The following is a 20320-nucleotide window of genomic DNA, read 5'->3' as shown; positions in this document are numbered from 1 at the left end:
GTTGTAAGACATCATTAGAATTATCCTACATGTCTAATTATAACTTACTAGGAGTGACTTCTACATAGTGTAGCTTAGAGGCAGAGGAAATGAAGTTATGAGTTTTAAGTGTTAGAAAGCTTCCACAAGGAAAGATATTATTTTGCTTTTTCCTAATAAGACTTTTTCTTTCTCCAGCCAAGAATATTATGCATTAGAAAGAAGATACTTTGAAAAGAATTTTTATAAGAAATGGAGCTGAGAGTTGTATATCTATAATGAGAATTTCACTGAAAGTTTGTTGTGCTAATAGAAAAATAATTTGTAATACTAAAGAGCTTATATTTTAGAAAATATTAACATATTAGAAAGAATTGCAATACCACAAACAGATATCTAAAAATATGTTTCTTTGTGCTTGTTGCAGGTTAAAATATCTGCATCCTTTTATGTTTGAAACAGGAAGTCCATTAACAGAGTTTTATTCCAGTGTCCAGCTGGTAACCCTAGAAAAAGAGTAGCAAACATTTGATAACATGCTAGTTCAATACTTAATTCTTATTAAAGGCAAAATCAAGAGGACAGTTGAGGACAGCAATGTAGGAAGACTCACCTCTTTCACAGGCCCACCAAATTTACAACTACTTATAGAAAAAATCTCTCTGAAAAACACCTGAAAACTAGCTGAACAGCCCTTCCACAACAAAGGGTAAAAAGGCCAAATCGAGATGGGTAGGAGAGGCAGAGATGGAGTCTAGTCAAAACCCACTCCCCCCATTGTGTCATGACCCTGAAGCAGGAGGGATGGCAGAGCTGGGGAGCATATCCCAGGAGCAAGGGGTTTGAGTCCACAGCAGACACCCTTAGCTCTTGGGATTTGCACTGAAAAGATGAGTACCCAAAATATTTGGTTTTGAAAACCAAAGGGACTTGTGTGTAGGAGACCAAAAGGGCAGTAGGAAACTGAGACTCGTATTTTTAAAATGTTTATGTATTTATTTTTAGGGAGGGAGGGAGGGAGGGAGGGAGGGAGAGAGAGGGGGAGAGAGAGAGAGAGAGAGAGAGAGAGAGAGAGAGAGAGAAGAGGAGGGCCAGAAAGAGAGGGAGTGAAAGAATACCAAGAGAGAGTCTACACTCAGGGTGGAGGCCAACATGGGGCTCAATTTCACAACTGTGAAATCATGACCTGAGCTGAAATCACCATTTGGACACTTAACTGACTGAGCCACTCAGGCACCCCCTGAGACACTGTTCTTAAAGGGCCCACATAAAGACTCACTTTCCTAGGGACCCAGTACAAAAGCATCAAGTTGAAGAGTGCCTAGACCCTATGTGAAGGAGATTCATTGGCTAACCTTAGAGCCTCTTCTCAAGGGCAAGGAATTCTCTCTGGCAATAGAGGTGCTGGCAGACATCATTTTGCGGTCTCATTCTACCTTGTGAGCTCTGTTTGTCATGACTTTGTGCTCTTCTGCAGCCTTGCCCAACTAATCCTAGCAGGTGGACTTGCCTGGACTGGTGCTCCCCCTCAGCCTCACTATGCTAAAAGCAGCAGTTCCCGATGGCCCTGCCCCACTAAACCTGGCAGGTGGGCTTGCTCCAGCTTGGTGCCCACCCCCCACCCCGCCCCCCCACAGCTCCACCAAAGCAAGTAAGTGCACACACTGCACACACTCCATACAAAAGACACTTCTTGAATGCCTGGCTCTAGTGGTTAGGGGCGGTTATGTTTCTGGGCTCTATAGGATTGAAACAATCAAAGAGACAATTATCAGCTGACTATCACTTCCAGGGCACTTCACAGATAGTGGACTAAAACACACTCTCAGTCTTCCTGTGAAGTCTCACCTAATTCAGGGAAACAAATACAGAGAGCCAAGCAAAATGAAGAAACAGAAGAATATGTACCAAGTGAAAAAAGATAAAACATCAGAAAAAAAGCCATAATGAAACAGACATAAATGATTTACCTGAGGAAGAGTTCAATCTAATGGCCATAAAGATGTTCACCAATCTCAGGAGAAGAATGGATAAACACAGAGAGAACTTCAATAGAGAGATGTTAAATATAAGCAAGTAACAAACAGAAGTCACAGAGTTGAAGAATTCAATAACTGAACTGAAAATATACTGGAGGGGTTCAACAGCAAAGTAGATGAAGCAAAAGAAAAGATCAGTGACTTGGGAGACAGGGCAGTGGAACTCACCCAAGCAGAGCAGCAAAAAGAAAAAAAAAATAAAGATACTTTAATGCAAAAATTAAAAAAAGTAAAGACTTATGAGAAAACATCAAGCAGAACAACATTCACAAATAGGAGTCCCAGAAGGAGAAGAGAGAGAGAAGGAAACAGAAAGCTTATTGGAAGAAATAATGGCTGAAAATTTCCCTAACCTAGAAATGGAAACAGACATCCAGATCCAGGAAGCTCAAAAAATTCCAAAAGACAATAGAAAAGGTCAATGAACCTAAGAGCTAGTTCTTCGAAAAAATAAACAAAAATGAAAACTTTTAGCTAGACTCACTAAGAAAGAACAATAGCGAGAGGGCTTAAACAAATAAAGTTGGAAATGAAAGAGGGCAAGTTTCAAATAATACCAAAGAAATACAAAAGATCAAGAAATTAATTATACACCAACAAATTAGAAAACCTAGAAGAAATGGAAAAATTCCTACAAACACAGATTCTTCTAAGACCTAATCAAGAAAAAATAGAAACTATGAGTAGACTGATTACTAGCAAGGAGAGTGAATCAGTAATCAAAAACCTTCCAACAAACAAAAGTCTAGGACCAGATGGCTTTACTGGTAAGTTCTAGCAAACATTCAAAGACAATTTAACACCTATCCTTCTCAACCTTTTCCAAAAAATTGAAGAGAAGCAAATGCTTCCAAACTCATTTTATGAGACTAGTGTTACCCTAACACAAGAACCAGACAAAAACACCTCAAAAAAGACAATTATGGGCCTATATCCCTGATGGACATAGATGCAAAAATCCTCAATAAAATATTAGCAAACCAAATTAAACAATACATTAAAAAGATCATACACCACAATCAAGTGGTATTTATTCCAGTAATGCAAGGAAGGTTCAATATCTCCAATTCAATCAACATGATAACATCACCTTAACAAAATGAAGGATAAAAGTCATAAGACCATCTCAATAGATACAGAGAAAGCATTTGACAAAATTTGACATCCATTTATAATAAAAACACCTAACAAAGTGGATATAGATGGAATATTCCTCAACACAATAAAGGCCATATGTGACAAGCCTACAGCTAATGTCATACTCAATGGTGAAAATCTGAAAGCTTTTTCTCTAAGGTCACGTAAAAGACAAGGATGCCCACTGCTATCATTTTTATTCAACGTAATATTGGAAGTTCTACCCAAAACTAGGCAGGAAAAAGAAATAAAAGACATCCAAATTGGAAAGAAAAAAGTAAAACTCATTATTTGCAAAAAAGCCCCCATAATTTTATATATAGAAAACCCTAAAGACTGCACCAAAAAAATGTTATATCTAATTTAAAAAACTCAACAAATTTGCAGGATACAAAATCAACATAAAAAATTATGTTGTGTTTTTATACATTAACAAAAACTATCAGAAAGAAAAAATAAGAAAACAACCCCACTTATATTTTTTTCAAAAAGAGTAAGATCACTAGGAATAAATTTAATCAAGGAGGTGAAGGACCTGTACACTGAAATCTACAAAAAAGCCGATGAAAGAAATTGAAGATACAATGAAATGGAAATATATTCTGTACTTATGGATTGGAAGAATTAATATTTTTAAAATGTTCATATTATCCAAAGTAATTTATAGATTAAATGCAATCCTTATGGAAATCCCAAAGGCATTTTTCACAGAAATAGTACAATCAATCCTAAAATTCTATGGAACCTCAAAAGACCTCAAGTGGTCAAAGCATTTTTGAAAAAGAAGAACAAGGCTAGAAGTATCAAGCTCCCTGATTTTGAGCTGTATTACAAATGTGTAGTAATGCAAATTGTATGGTTTGGGCATAAAAGCAAATGCAATGTAATGGAATAGAGAGCCCGGAAATAGACTCATGCAATATATGGTCAATTTATGACAAAAGAGCCAAGCACATACAATGGGGAAAGGGCAGTCTCTTCAATAAGTAGTTTAGGAAAACTGGGCAGCCACGTGCAAAAGAATGAAACTGGACTATTATCCTATATCATAAAATTAACTCAAAATGGGTTAAAGATGAATATAAGACCAGAAACCTTAAGCCTCCAAGAAGAGGACACAGGTGGTAAACTTGACATTGAACTTGGGGATAGCTTTTTGGATCCCACCCCAAAGGTAATGGCAATAAAAGCAAAAATAAACAAATGGGACTATATCAAACTACAAACCTTCTGCACAGTGAAGGAAACCATCAACAAAATAAAAAGGCAACATACTGAATGAAAGAAGATATTTGCAAATCATGTATCCAACAAGAAGTTAATACACAAAATACATAAAGAATTGTTACAACTTTTGGAAACCAAAAGAAAGCTTAGGTAGCTATACTTATATCAGATGAAATAGACCTTAAAACAAAGACTGTAATAAAAGACAAAGACAACACAACAAAAATCCAATTAAAAATAGGCAGAGGACTTGAATAGATAGATGTTTTGCCAGATAAGACATATAGATGGCCAACAAGCACATGCATAGATGCTCAATGTCCCTAATCATTAGGGAAATGCAAATCAAAACCACAAAGAGATATCATTTTACACCTATCAGAATGGCTATTATCAACCTTTTTCAGATTTGGCAATGATGTGGAGGAAAGGGAACCCTCCTGAACTGTTAGTGGGAATATGAATGGGTGCAGCCACAATGGAAGACAGAGATTCCTCAAAAACCTAAAAACAGGCATACTATATGATCCAGCAATTCCACTTCTAAGTAGTATCTGAAGAAAACAACAACACTAATTTGAAAAGATATATGCAACCCTAATTCACTGCAGCATTATTAGCCTAGCCAAGGTATAGAAACAAAGTTTATGTAGACTACAACTCAGGCATAAAAAAATAATGAAATCTTGCCATTTGCAGCAATGTGAATGGAAGTAGAGAGTATTATGCTAAGTGAGATAATTCAGACAAAGAAAGAACCATATGATTTCACTTATATATGGAATCTAAAACACACAGCAATACAAAATTCATAATCAGAGAACAAATTGGTGGTTGTCAGAGGCAAGACGGGTGGGGAGAAATGGAAGAAGGGGGTTAAGAGGCACAAACTTTCAGTTTTAAAATAAATAAGTCATGGGAATATAATGTATAGTATGGTGACTATAGTCAATATTATATTGCATATTATTTAACTTTATATGGTGATGACAGAAACTAGACTTCTTGTAATTATCAATTCACAATGTATACAAATATTAACTCACTATATTGTAAACCTGAAACTGACATAATGTTATATGTCAATTACACCTCAATAAAAAAAAATTGCTAAAAATATTACTGATGAGTATACTGTTACAGGGGACTGTTTCAAACTTTTCATAGTGTTAACCCATATTGTTCCTAAGAATTAATCTTATTGACATAAACTTACAGATAAAAGGTATTTATAAAAATGTCAAGAAAAGGCAAATCAGCACTTGGCAATTAGAAAAAGGAAAAGAAGACAGCTAGAGATTATGACATCAAATAAGCACTATGGATTTGTAAGTTTATTTCAATGTTTTCCTACTCAGATAAAAATAGTGTTATTGGAATTTCTGAAGGATGGGTAGAAAAAGAGAACCCAAAATAAGGTTTACCAGAAGAAACTAGAATTATCAAAAGTTCTTATAAAGACTTATAAGGAACATTAACATATCCGTGCTACATCTGAAAAGAATGTTGCTAATTTTCTGTTCCATATGAGAAAGCACTTTTTATACTTAAGATGAAGCAGGTGAATGCAAATTTCCTTTTGATTCCCTTAGGCAATGACTAAAAGATCAGGAAATAATATGTTTGTACTAAATGAAAGGATGTTTATGTTGACTATCATATTTAGAAATATTAAAATCATAGAATCTGCTAAATGTAGGACCCTTTTCATCTAGTGAAAAGTGAAATTGTGGGCTCTGAAAAATGCAAATCCATATTTTTATTCTGACATTCTGGCATACAGTTGTTTTTTTTAAATAAATAAACACATAAAAATGCATTTATAAATGAATGACATATTCTGCAAATAAATAGGTAGGGATAAACAAAAGATTCCCTAAAATGTAACTAGGGATTTGGGGTGTAAAATTACAAAGTTAACATTTTCTTTCTAGCTTGCTGATAAGATTTGTCTGTAAGCATTTTTTTCTTCACTCTAATAGCAAAATTTTTCAACAAACAGGAATACAAACTTTATATTCATCATCTATTTATAATCATAAATATTTAATGAAATCTATGAGGTGCTACTTTTCTAGCTCTATAAAAATTGTTGAAAAGGCTAAAATACAGTTTTTAAGTTGCAAAATAGATTTCCTTTATCAATTAAGCCTTTATTTTGCGATATCTGCAACACAACTCTGCTTGAACATGTGTAGTCAGAGTTAACATAGCTAATAGCCTGGGAGATTTGAGTCTAATATTAGGCTTATAAATTGCACTGTGTTCATAATAAACTGTTAATGCTTAAGAAACATAACTGGGAATAATTACCACATATTATGAGTCTATGTCAGAGGAATCTGCCCATACTAATGCAGCTTTTCCCAAGAAATTTACTTGTGACTTTTTTCTTTCTATAAAAAAAATCATTTCACATTCCTTTCTACTTAATGTTTTAATATTCTGTGCTCAATTAAATCTCTATGAGGTAATCAGAACTCAGTTCTTTTTTATCAGTTTGTCATTTATTGTAGTTCTTTAAAAATGCCAGGTACTTACAGGTTACAGAACTTAATAAAATCAAAACAGAAAGTATGGTTATCTGGGACAAAGATAATCTGTTATTAGAATTGCTTGAAAAAATAGTAACAAATAAAGTGAATAAAAGTCATCTTATAATTTTTAAACCTGAGTATCTAACAAATTCAGTTTAATGTTGCAAGGACAAAGTAAAACATGATGACATCTTGATCTTTCATGTTTTACAAATCACTAATCAATTTTCAAGTACTGAAAAAATACCACGTAGTGTGACATTGTATCTGAGTAGTTTCTATTATGTTAGAGAGCAACAACATTCTACCTCTTTCTCATTATATGAACTTCACCTTAGTCATTTATGCCTTAATCATTTAGTTATCACACTGTAATTAAGTCCTGATGTTTGGCTGAATTGGTTCCTGTTTTTTTCCTCATTAGCCAGTAAAAAAGATAAAAAAGCTAGTGAGAAATTTAGTTATTGACTCTTGAAAAAGGAATTTCTCAGACCAAAATAGACACAAATTCAAGTCCAAGAAAGTGGTGGATTTGAGATGTGAAAATCTATGTCGGGTAGTATTTATGGATGACCTAATGCCAGAAATTCACATAGTTTTGTGAAAAGCAGCTATAGAAGTATATTTTTGATGGTTCAGACCCACAGAACTCCAATTACATCCCCAGAGACAGAGCCGTACATTGTGTGTAGTGAATGTGTATGCACGGTCCACGTGTAGGTGTGAGATAAACTGAGTGAAAGCTGCATTTCACATCGTAAGGGTCAGGCCCTAATTGGAGTCCTGTGTTAGTTCTTTTCACTACATAGCAAAAAGACAGTGCAACACTTTAAAGAAAAGATTCCCCAGAATTGTAGCTAGGTTAATCCTAGGATTAAAGAGACTGAGTTATGAGGACAGGTTAAAAATCTTAGTGTGAAAAGAAAGTCTTTCAAATTGCATGTACCGACCTATCTTGGAGGTATGTATAAGAGCACATGCAGTTTTGATAATACTACATCAAAGAAACTGGGACAGGATTTAATTGTGGGCTAACAAAGGTAAATTAGACCATATGTCAAAAGTACCACATTAACGAAAGGAAAATACTTAGAAATACAGCCGAAAGGAACATCTATTGCTTTATAACACAAAGAACTAAGACATTTGCTGCTTACTGTTTTTGGCTTTCAAATAATTTTTTCAGCCAATCAAGTTAGATTTGTTTCAAGGAAATTAATTAAGTTATACTGCAAGACCTTCTTTGAAACATGAAATAATTCTAGCTGAAAAAATATCTATCATGGAAATTTATCAGCCACATTTTGGTGCTTTTGGCCCTTTTAGCTATCCAATTCTTAGTTTCAATCAACCTTTCAGCCCCTAGTAGAGGTGATAAGCCTTTGATATAAAGAAATTTAATAGTCCAGACAGTCCTCTTAATGCAGCTCAGCAAGAGACAAAGGGATAAAATAATCTGCTCCTCCTAGTGAGCTTATACAATCTTCTATGAAAAACTGACTGGAACTGAAAAAGGAAAAAAAGTCAATATTTTAAGGTACTTTAATAAGAAACACCCAATTAGCCACTAGTATTTAAACATGTAACCAGGGAAAGGCCTTCAGAATGTTTCAGACAAACAGGAACATTAACAAGAGTAAAACTTAATATTATTTCATGCTTAAATATGCCATCTAATGTCAAGGTATAACTTCAAAGTGATTATTTCTTCTTCCTTTTATTTCTCACTATTGTGTCTTCCTGTCTGCCTTCTTTCCTCCTGTTTCTTCTACTGTATTCGGTTTAGAATGCAGATTTTTTTTTGTTGAAAGAAAACAATGATCTGGACTTGGTATTTTGTTCTGCTTTGGGATTACAGGGCCTGTCACCTGAACTTTATCATCTTCCACTGTATTATGGGTATAATAGTGTTGTTAGTACTGCCCTGAGCACCTCACATGAGTGTTAAGAAAATCCTATCTTACAAATATAGTGTAAAGTTAAAGAAAACTTTAATTAATAAAAAAATACCAATATCTGTTTGGCAGGTTTTCAAAATGAGTGAAATAATCAAAATGTATTTAAATTTATGCATAATACCTTTCTAGAATTTTATCAGACTTCTCTACCCCAATTTCACTTGAGTGTAGGCATATTATAATATTGCTTAAACAAATATGAGTACCATGACTCCATACATGATTCTTTTTAAGGGTTAGAAAAAGTTTTCCTACATGTACTAATTATATTAATTGTACATAAGCAATTATTTGTGACTTCTAAAGCATAGAACAGTTGAATATTCCATCACCTCGATGAGTCTTACCTTCTCTACACAATAGACAGGAATATTGTTTTGAAAATTGCCGTCATAAAATATAAAGAAGGCAGTAGAAGTTTAGACTTTAGTACTTCCAATCGTTCCCTTCAAAGGAGTTCATTATTTTCAAAGAATAAAGAAACTATGAAAAATATAGAAAACCGAATCTGATCCAAGAAAATGTCAGTAGTCATCAGTTGATTTTATTCATAATATTTCAAATTGTACAAAATCTAGATTGTGTGCAAGTAGTTAATAGCACCATAAACTAATTGTTGTTTTGCAACAATTTAACAAAACATAGTTAATGAACACCTATTATATATATATATGCTCTTATACAATATGCTGTAAGATTCAGACATCACTACCAAGGAGTCCCTGCCTCCAAGAAACTTTCATTCCTACAAACATGAGAACACAAGTAACTAACGACAATGAATGACAGGATATTTTCCAGAGAATTCTGACTATCGGGCAATGATGAGTCAGAGAAGGGAAAGCACTTTCCTGTTGGCTGGAAGACTCTGCAGACGCTTTGAAAGAAGATTGAACATTTACAAGGAGGCAGGAAGATCCATCACATTTCAATTGGAAGATACTGGAGAGCAGTAGAGAGGGAGAATAAGCATGCTTTTGGACATACAAGAGCATGTTTGAACACTGCTGTTGGCCCGAGTGTATTCAGAGTTGTGACATTACTAATGTCAAATTGTAATCAATATTTTATGTAATTTTTATGCCAAAATTTCTGATAGTTTAGGAAATTAATGGCTATTAAAATTCACTCAAAAAACTGTATTTCTAAACCCAGGTCTATTCTACACAAAAAGAGGGAAGAAAATACTTTTACAGAATAAAATTTAGGAAATGTATAAACCTAATTTACACAACTGTCTGTTCTTCATATTTCACAGAATTCTCTCTATTTTGCTGGATGTGTTTTGATATAGTTTACTTAATCTGGCTTTGCAAAATAGTAAATAGGATCTATTCTTTCAAGTTATAATGTCCCAAGCATGAGCTATGGTGACATTTTAATATAAACCTGAGCATAAGAATAACTTTGATTGGGGCACCTGAGTGGCTCAGTCGGTTGAGCATCTGATTCCAGCTCAGGTCACGATCACACAGTTTATGAGTTCGAGCCCTGCATCGGGCTCTGTGCTGACAGCTCAGAGCCTGGAACCTGTTTCAGATCCTGTGTCTCCCTCTCTCTCTCTGCTCTCCCCTGCTCTCACTCGATCTCTCTCTCTCTCTCAAAAATAAACATTAAAAATTTTTTAATAAAAATAACTGATTAATTTCAACATACCTTTATCTACTAAACTATTATTTACTTAATATTTGCAAAGTTATTGTTAATTAGTTTAACAAAACTTTAAAGTAATATTTATATAAAATAATGCTAGCAATTGTTTGTATTCAGTGCATTTTGTATTCAATATTCATGCACATTCAGAAAACTGTTTACAAATGAGGAATCTAAGGTTTAGAAAGACCACATCAATTCCCAGAAGTCACAAAGCTAGCAAGTGAGACATGCAAGACTAAAAATCAAGCATTTTTGTAACTAGGTATCTAGAAAGTGCTCTATTAAAAATGAATGCATAGGAGCACCTGGGTGGCTCAGTCAGTTAAGCATCTGACTTCAGCTCAGGTCATGATCTCACAGTTGGTGGGTTTGAGCCCCACATTGGGCTCTGTGCTGACAGCTCAGAGCCTGGAACCTGTTACAGATTCTGTGTCTCCCTCTCTCTCTGCCCCTCCCCTGCTGGCAATCTGTCTCTCAAAAATAAATAAACGTTAAAAAATGTTTTAAAAAGAAAAAAACGAATACACAAAATCCAAAGTACACTATCAACACGTGAAAAATTCATCTAGAGTTATAAATTGGAGATCCTATGATATTCGAGATCCTATGATATTCTCTTTTCACTAGACTATTTAGGAACTTATAATAAATTTACATACTATTAGAGTCCAAAGTTAATAATGACAATTACTATCTTTTGCAATAATTTTGATAATGTTGACAAGATTTCCTTCAGTGTTTCTGTTTGGTTGTTTGTTTTTAAGCTTGAGCAAAGGTCTCACCTATCATGGGGCCCCTAATTCTCAAATGTTCTTTTGAGGCTTGATGACCCTTATGTCTTCAATAATCCTCTGGAAGACATGAACATATCACTTTAATGGATAACAACTCCATCTGCTAATATCCAAGAGAAAATATCTTGATATTGTAGCTGACAGGAAGAATGCAAAATTGCCGCATGTAGGTTGCACAGGGAGAAAATGATGCTTTCTGAGGAGGGGGAAAGGGCTTCTTCATTATTCTAATAATGTGGCCCATAACTGGTTTTTGTTATTGCTATTAAATTATATTATTTAAAATGCATTCTATATTATGTTTGATAGGTCCAAAGCATAGCTTATTAGCCACCTACCTCAAGCAAACTATCTTTGGCGATTTTCCATTCTGCCAATATTTTACCATTTTCCCAACAGGCAAACTCAAAATTTTGGATGGATTTCTTACTGTTCCCTCTTCATCACCCACATTTATAATATATATATGTATATATATTTCCTGGAGATCCTATCTTCAGAGTGTTCTAGACCTTGTCTGAACTGCTACGTCCTCACTGCTACTTTTCTGGTCTATGACCTCATTGCTGTATGCTCAGATTACTACAGTAGGCTCCTAGTCACTAGTCTTTCAGTCTGCTCAAATTACTACTTTCATGATGCCACTCTCCTAAGAGCTCTTGATGACTTTTTCAAAGCTTCTTTGGTCAGGTGCAGACTCACATCTGTGGCCTCTGAGAAGCGCCATATATAGATTTCACTTTACCTATACAACCAAATATAGAACTTTAACTAAATATATACTGTTTCAGATAGGATATTGCCCTGACTTTTACAACTATTCGCTAGGTATCCTTTCTTACATGACTTTGACCAAGTCAATTTTTTCACGTAAAATATATCCATCTTTCCATCCACCATCCATTCATCCATCCATCCATCCATCCCATCCCATCCCATCCATCTGCCCATCTATCTGTCTGTCCGTCCAGTCAAACAGTCCACATTTTAGGAAGAGATCCCCACACCGTGCTAAACACTAGAAATGCAGACTAAACCACTGTTCTGTCCTCAGGATATCCCCAGTCAAGTTGGAAGACAGACATTACTTAATTACATGGCAGCATATACTACAAATAAGGTGTGTTAGAAGAGAATTTGAAAGGACTTTTAACTCAGCTTGCAAGAATCAGGAAAAGAAGGTGAAACCTAAACTAAATCTTAAAATCTTCTCTCTATGTCTGCCCATATAAAATCCTGCCCTTAAAAAAAAAAAATCTGACTCCACTATTTTCAATGAAAATCTCAAGTCTAACTTCCTACATAAAGCTGTCCTCAACAAAGTGAGCTGACCTAGAAAGCTACTCTTTTCACTGGCTGTCAAACACACTTTCAACATAGTAAGATCCTATGTCATATTGTTCTCTAATATTTCCTTTTTGCAAGTCCCAGAACTATAATCTATCCCCAGGAAATCACTAGCTTCATCAAAGGCAGGCTGGTTCTCCTTCTTTGTTCCTCCAGTGCCTATTATAATGATGAATTACTTGTAAGTGTGCTAACATAAACACTCTTGAAGTTAATTAAATCAGCTCCTCTTCCCAGTAATCCTGCAGCCACTGCGGACACCCATGGGGACATCTGTGGAAATGTCATTTTGGAGGCAACTAGTAGCCATGTTTCTGCTGTGGTACAAGGCCCAAGCTGGGCTAAATCAGATTTCTTTTGAGAATTTGAAATTAGGACATCAATGGATTCTACATTGGTCAAAGTTGGGCTTAATTCCTGAGTTATTAAGAATAATATTTTTGAATTATTACTGATTTGTACATATACCACATTAGTAATAATTCAGGAATAAAAATAAACAAAATAAATCCTTTCATCCCAACTCATCTCATTATCAATAATCAATCCCAAAAGCACACACGACAGTTTTTTTAATTAGAGAAAACTATGATATTTGTCTCTGGAATAATAACTATGATATTTTTACAGCACAATCACTTTATTTTACATATAAATGTATAGTCCTGGAACTAAAAACTTTACAAGACCTTCTTTTTTTGGCTTTTCTAATAAGGATATTTCATAATTATAGAATAAAGATAAAATACATCCTCTAATCTGGGGGAAAAAGTCTCCAAACAAAGACTTGTTTCTTTAAAAGAATGCATTTTCTTCCTAAAAATAATATGCAGTTTATGGGATAGTTTAACAACAACAACAAAAAAACATTATTCTTACAGCTACATAAAAGTTTATATCTGAGCAAATAAAATATAATGAGGTACAATGTAGGAGAAAAAAATAGCAAACTTGAATTTCCTCACCATCAGATTTTTAATTAGCACCTATAATATTTAAGAACATTCATAGATGCACTAAATATACAAATCACAGAACGGTAATAAAAAAGCTCATAAGGATCTCTGTTCTCTGTCTATGCAAAACATAAATAAAATTTGACCTCCCCAATGCTGTATGATGGACAAACGGAAGCAGTACCAATGCAGGAACCATTCCTTCCTTCCCACTCAATGGGAATGTATACTAAAGACATATGGGGGGCTGTGATCTTCTTATTCCTTAAAGATGCATTGCCTGAAGTCACAGAGGACTTGAAGAAAAGAGACCCAGACAAGCTCTTTTGTAGAAGGGGTGAAACATAAAGGTCAGGGGATTACTGGTAAAGTTTTCTTTCTTCCTGGAAAACATGATCTTTGCATATCATTTTTTGGCAAAATCTAGGGAAAGTTAATTCTGAGATAGGAGTTTGTCCTCAGAGCTTGTTAGTTGATCCTCTTGAATGTGTAATTATAAAAATTACCAAGTTTCTATCTTAATATGAGGAAATTCTGTTGAGGAACAATGAGAATTATTTTTTCCAATTAGGTAAGTATTTTAGTATAGCAATTATTTGTGTTAATTTTCTCTGATATGTTTATGTCTTTTAGAAATGTTTGCTGATTTTCTTTTCACATATTTCTGCAGTTATACAAAAAAGTCAAGGTAAGATCATTACCTACCTAATTCAATGAGAGGTTTAATGATTTAGTTGCAAAATAAACTATTATACTTTTTTCTGTTTATATTTACTCATTTAAATTCTCTTAACCCCAGTCTAAGGTATTATTCTTTTGTTGACACTGATCAACAATTCCTTGCCTTCTCACTCATATATTTCCATATTTTAAAACCTAAAATGTTACATAAAATAGAATTGTTTTTTGCACAAATTCTTCTTCCCCCCCACATAAAAATGTTCATTTTTTTATACTCATAACAACATTTTCAAAATAGTTTTCAGTATTTTTATAATAAACACACAAAATTCTATTAAGAATATTCCTTGTTGTTCCCATACTGTGCCAGATAGCAAAGGAAAACTAGTATGCTTTAATCTTGGCCCAATATAAGGCACTTACTTATTAGATTCCCAATAAATGTTTTTAGACTGAGAGTATTAAAAAATAAGTGAATAAATTCTGGTTAATTCCAGTTGGGCAATTCTTCCAATTTGGACTTTTTCTATTTTAAATTGCTCGGTGTGACCATTCATATTTACCAGATTTGTATTTTTAGAGCAAAAGTGTGCATGTGATGCTGAAGGAGTTTCTCTTCACTTATAATATTTAATTTCTTACATTGGTTCCCAAACTTGGAAAGTAATATTTTACCTTTTTAATTGTTAGTATTCATCTTAAGTGAAAATATCTAATCATTATGATGCCTTATGTTAAATTTTCAAATGCTAAAAAAAAAAGGAAAGAAAACAAAGACTATTTTCAAGGGTATTTTATGCTTTAATTTAAAATTGCTTTAATGTTTATTATTCATTTTTGAGAGGGGAGACAGAGAGAGAGACAGAGCACAAGTAAGGGAGTGGCAGAGAGAGAGGGGGAGACACAGCATCTGAAGCAGGCTCCAGGCTCTGAGCTGTCAGCACAAAGCCCAATGCAGGGCTCGAACTCACTAACTATGAGATCATGACCTGGGTCAAAGTAGGGCACTTAACTGACCGAGCCAGCAGGCATCTTAATTTTCAAGGTTATTTTAGTCTAAAGATAAGATACTCAGTTTGGAGCCCATGTAGCAATTGCAGAGTGGTTTACACAAGGTATGAAATTGTATGAACAATATTGCATTTTTCTGTGTTGAGGGTCCATTGATTTTCAAATATCTCAAAGAGATCTCTTAACAAAGAGAGTTTAGAACTGCTGTTAGAAAATATTATGAAAAGTTTATAATGAACACATTGTAATATATTTGAATAATCCAAAAACAAAAATAAAATGTTTTCTATTTGATGGTTGAATATTTACAAAAAATAAAAATTTAATAAAGTTATCCAGAAAATTCAAGCCAAAAATTAAGAAAACCCACATTCTAGTAATAAAGAATTGGATAAATATAGATTGGATAAATTGTCTCTATTGAGTTTCTTCTTGGTTTGGTTTTACTGTATTAAAATCCGACTCTGAGTCTCAGTACCCTTATGAAAAGACTGCAGTATCCCAATTCTTTCCCAGCTTGTTAAATTGTTAAAAATATGTTAGGGGCGCCTGGATGGCTCAGTCGGTTAAGCAGCCGACTTCGGCTCAGGTCATGATCTCATGGTCCGTGAGTTCGAGCCCCGCGTCGGGCTCTGTGCTAACAGCTCAGAGCCTGGAGCCTGTTTCAGATTCTGTGTCTCCCTCTCTCTGACCCTCCCCCGTTCATGCTCTGTCTCTCTCTGTCTCAAAAAAATAAATAAATAAATAAACGTTAAAAAAAAATGTTATAACCGATTCAGTTTGGAATTTTTTATTTTTTTCTTCCAACCATCACAACCTAATTTCTTCTTGTATAGTTTAAATAACAGTAAAATTGGAAGGAATCTTTTACTTTTTCTATGGAATTTTTAAAAATTTATTTATTTTTGACAAGAATGTATATATTTAAGCTATTCACCGTGATGTTTTGATTTGATTACATTGTGAAATATTTACCATAAGCTAATCAACATATCCATAACTTCTCAGAGTGATCTTTTGTGTATTTGTGGTGAGAACAGTTCAGATCTTATCTAATTTCAACTATACATTACTATTAACGATAGTCACCATGCTTTACATTAGATCTCTGAAAGTTTGTAACATTTGATCATATCTTCCTTTTTTAGCCCCAAACTCCAGTAACCATCATTCTCCTCTCTCTTACTAGGAATTTGAGCTATTTTTTAAAAATTATACATGTAAGTGAAATCATGTGATATTTGTCTTTGTGTATCTGACTTGTTTCATTTAGCACAATATATTCCAAGTTCATCCATGCTGTCATGAATGGCAGGATTTCCCTCTCTTTTAAGGCTGAATAATATTCTATTATATATGTGTGAATGGATAAAGAAAATGTGATATACAGCAGTCATCTGTGGATGGATACTTAGGCTGTTTCCATATCTTGGCCATTGTGAAAAATGCTATAAATGAATATGGGAGTTGAAATATCGCTCAGGAATAGTGGATATATACCCAGAAATGGGATTGCTGGATTGTATCATAGTTCTATTTTTAATTTCTTGAGGAAGCCCATACTGTTTTCTATAGTAGCTGTACTAATTTACATTCCCAGCAACAGTGCCCAGGGGTTTCTGTTTATCCGCCATCATATCAAAAACTGGTATCTTCTGATTTTCTGATAACACCCATTTCTACAGGTGTGAGGTGTGATATCTCACTGTGGTTTTGATTCACATTTCCTTGACGATCATCAATGTTGGGCACATTTTATGTATCTATTGGTCATGTGTATATCTTCTTTGGAAAGATGTCTGTTTAGGTCTTTTGCCCATTTTAAATTGGATTATTTGGGGTTTTTTTGCAGTTTAGTTTTATGAGTTCTTTATACATTTTGGATATTAACCCTTTAACAGATATTTTGTAAATATTTTCTAACATCTCAAGGGTTGCCTCTTCATTTTGTCAATTGTATCCTTTGCCTACAGAAGCTTTAGATTGCTGTAGTCCTGCTTATTTAACTTTGTTTTTGTTGCCTATGCGTTAAATGTCATTTCCAAACATTTTTTGCCTATGTTTCTTCTAGGAGTTTCATTGGTTTTGGGTCTTATGTGTAAGCCTTTTAATCCTTTTGGATTGATTTTTGTAGACAATGTAAGATAAAGTTCAATTTCATTCTTTTGCATGTGGTCGTCCAGTTTTCCCAACATCACTAGTTAAAGTTATGGAACATGTTAAGTACAGGGAAAACTATAAAGAATAATATAACAGACACATATGTATTACCATCAGCCTTTCCAAATCTTATCATTTTGCTGTATTTGATTGGGATTATTTAAAGGAGTTAAAGATAACAACTGAATACCCCTTTATCATTCTATTTCTTCCCAAATTTCCTAGAAGTAATCACTATCCTAAATTTAGTGAATGTTATGCCTTTCCATGTGTTTTATGTTTATTACATATTCTTAAACAAGAACAATTATTTTACATCATTTTATAATTTATATGGATGTTATCATACTATGCCAATGTTTCTTGAGTTTTCCTTCTCTAAAAAGTTTATTTTGATACTTATCCTCATTAATATGTAAGCCTTCAATATGTTCATTTTGAATGCTATATAGAATTTCATTAAATGCATCTGCCAGCTGTTGACAACCCAAATAACCCGTATTGCTTTTTGAATCCAAGTAGTTAGAAAGCATATCTAATTTTAAAATACAAGGTATATTTACATTTAAATACAATTAAGAAAAGCTGTAAATACAAAGTTACTGCCTATTCAAAAATGAAAAAAAGCCTCCCTGATATATTTCACTTTTTAGAGGGTATCACATTCATGCCAGTGATCCCCCCAAACTGCTGTACCTCAAAATAGGCTAGGAAGCTTTTGAAAATCCCAGTGCCTAGCTCATACCCCATAATAATCAAATCAGAATGTTGTGAAGTGAAAGCCAGGCATTAGTATTTTTAAAAGATCCCCAGGTAATTGCAAAATATAGCAAAGTTGGCAACCACTGAGTTATGCTGAGCCATTTTTTATTTTAAGTATTGAGATTTCAACATTTTCCTCATAGCCCCAAGCACACTGACTAACTCCCATAACCTTCCTCTACTCTAGGAAGCGCTTTCCCTGAGAAATTTTTATTGGCTCATTCTCTTTATACATGTTACCCCTAAAACTACCTTCTCTAGTCCCTGAATGATATACCTTAATGTGACTTAACTCATCCTGTTCTCGGTTTTGTTCTTTGTTGTTGGTAAGTCCTTTATATATGTTTTTATTGTTACCAGTTGTACATCCTAAGGTCCTAAGAATTTGGAACCATGTCAGTGAATTAGCTCTGTATGGTACCTAACAAACTGGTACATGCAGATAAACAAATTGTGCTTTTTCTGATAATGATTATCTTGCAGAGAATAAAAATTATCACTCTAAAATCTGGTATCAACTCTCCTCAATCATATATAATACCTGAGCCGTTTTTTTGTACTTTGTTTTTATTCAACTTTACCTATTATATGCAGTTATAAATAGCTTAAATTGTTTAGTTTTTTTACTTAATTTCTTTCAGTTCATAATTTTATTCATATTTACTTAAATATAATGACATCTAAATTAAACAGAAACCAGACAGCATGCATATTTAGAGCTAACAATGTATGCTCCCCAAATATTTCATCTTTTGAACAGAGAATTATCTTCAGTACAAAGGAACTTATGTATTGAATTCAACCTCACCTCAGGAAGCCATGACACCTCCAGCTGACGCTAAGGTACAAGGAGAACACATCCTTTTCCGTTGTCCTACATTTTGCTGATTTCTACTGCTTTCCTTACTTTCTCCATCTCTCTCCGGCTTTATCCATCACTTCCAAAGGTAATATAAAGTCTTTAACTTATCTACATGTGGGTAGATAAGTTAATTGATGGAACTGATGGTGTGGTGGAAGGTAATCAGGCTACATGCATCACCAGTACAGTTGGAAAAGCACCCTGACCCCATACAAAATCTTATTTAAGGCAGTTTGGATTATTTACTGAAAGGGCAAATGGTGACATTCAAAGACTACAAACTTACTGTGCATTACAATTTCTACATTCCCAAATTTTCCCATGAGAAAAGACTATCATTCTACATTAGGCCTAGCCATTTAGTTTAAAAATGAAATACTCTAATTCAAATTATGTCAGTTGTACGTTGCTGCTCTCGACTAAGGTGACATTCTGCAGGAGGCAGTAATGTTTATGCGGTAGGAAAGCCCGAAGCTAGCGACAAATATATCAGGGCCATTACATGGAATCAAAGTGATATGCTTTTTGGAGCATAGGGATAGGGGTACTTTAACTCCACAAGGACCCAGAGATGCTGCTTCTGACTTTTGAAAATAACAACTTATAATTGAGAGTTGTCTGTTTTCAGTTGAAACTGCAGGAAATACTACTTTCAGGGGCCTGATGTTCCAGGTGGAAGATATTAAGCCTGTGGTAAGTTGTTGCCCGTGGAGAGGTTGACCCAGAGGAAAAGAATCCAACCAGCTGAGTCACAGAAGCATGTGCACTTATGGGGTTCTGCTTCAGGGTTGTTTACAGTGTTAGAGGGTCCAGTTCCTAACCACGACTGTCACCTAGTTCAATAGTGCAGAGAAATAGAGAATTGACAGCATTTATGACATTGGTATCATCTCTGAATGAAAAATAGAAAGATGTTTATTTCTGCCTTCCATGTGGATGCTATTGATCGAAATGACATGAGGTTTTATTTTTGAATTGAAGAAAAACAACTCTTGGAGTTTAATAGCTTTTAAGTTTGAGTTAATAAATTGAAAGTCTATTCACTGATGTAAATTTCTGGAGGGCTTAAAAATATAAAACCATAAAATAGATCACAACCCACAAAAAAATAATAATAGAAAAAAAATAGTTAGTTTTTAGAGGAGTGTGAGAAAGGCAGAAGATTTCCACTTCGGTATCTAACCGTTTACCTCACATTCCTAATGAATTTGAAG

At 34.2% G+C, this 20320-nt stretch overlaps 1 protein-coding gene across 10 annotated transcripts in view; it reads right to left on the bottom strand.

The window, feature by feature from the left end:
* Positions 1-20320, bottom strand: part of PCDH9 (protocadherin 9) — a 925564-nt gene that overhangs the window by 137941 nt on the left and 767303 nt on the right. For 2 of the 10 annotated variants that reach the window (XM_058683285.1, XM_058683294.1), the window contains exon 5: positions 240-485. The exons of 7 other annotated variants lie outside the window; for them this stretch is intronic. In XM_058683285.1, the coding sequence (XP_058539268.1) occupies positions 427-485 (59 nt within the window). In that variant the 3' untranslated portion in view covers positions 240-426. Of the gene's footprint in view, positions 1-239; positions 486-20320 lie in introns of those variants that run through there. One more of the 10 variants, XM_058683314.1, reaches the window with a different exon arrangement.

Source organism: Neofelis nebulosa, chromosome 1 (assembly GCF_028018385.1).
Source record: "Neofelis nebulosa isolate mNeoNeb1 chromosome 1, mNeoNeb1.pri, whole genome shotgun sequence".
In the NCBI taxonomy this organism is placed as follows: domain Eukaryota; kingdom Metazoa; phylum Chordata; class Mammalia; order Carnivora; family Felidae; genus Neofelis; species Neofelis nebulosa.
The sequence above is the reverse complement of the archived record's forward strand: the minus strand, read 5'-3'. Positions and strand labels throughout refer to the sequence as shown.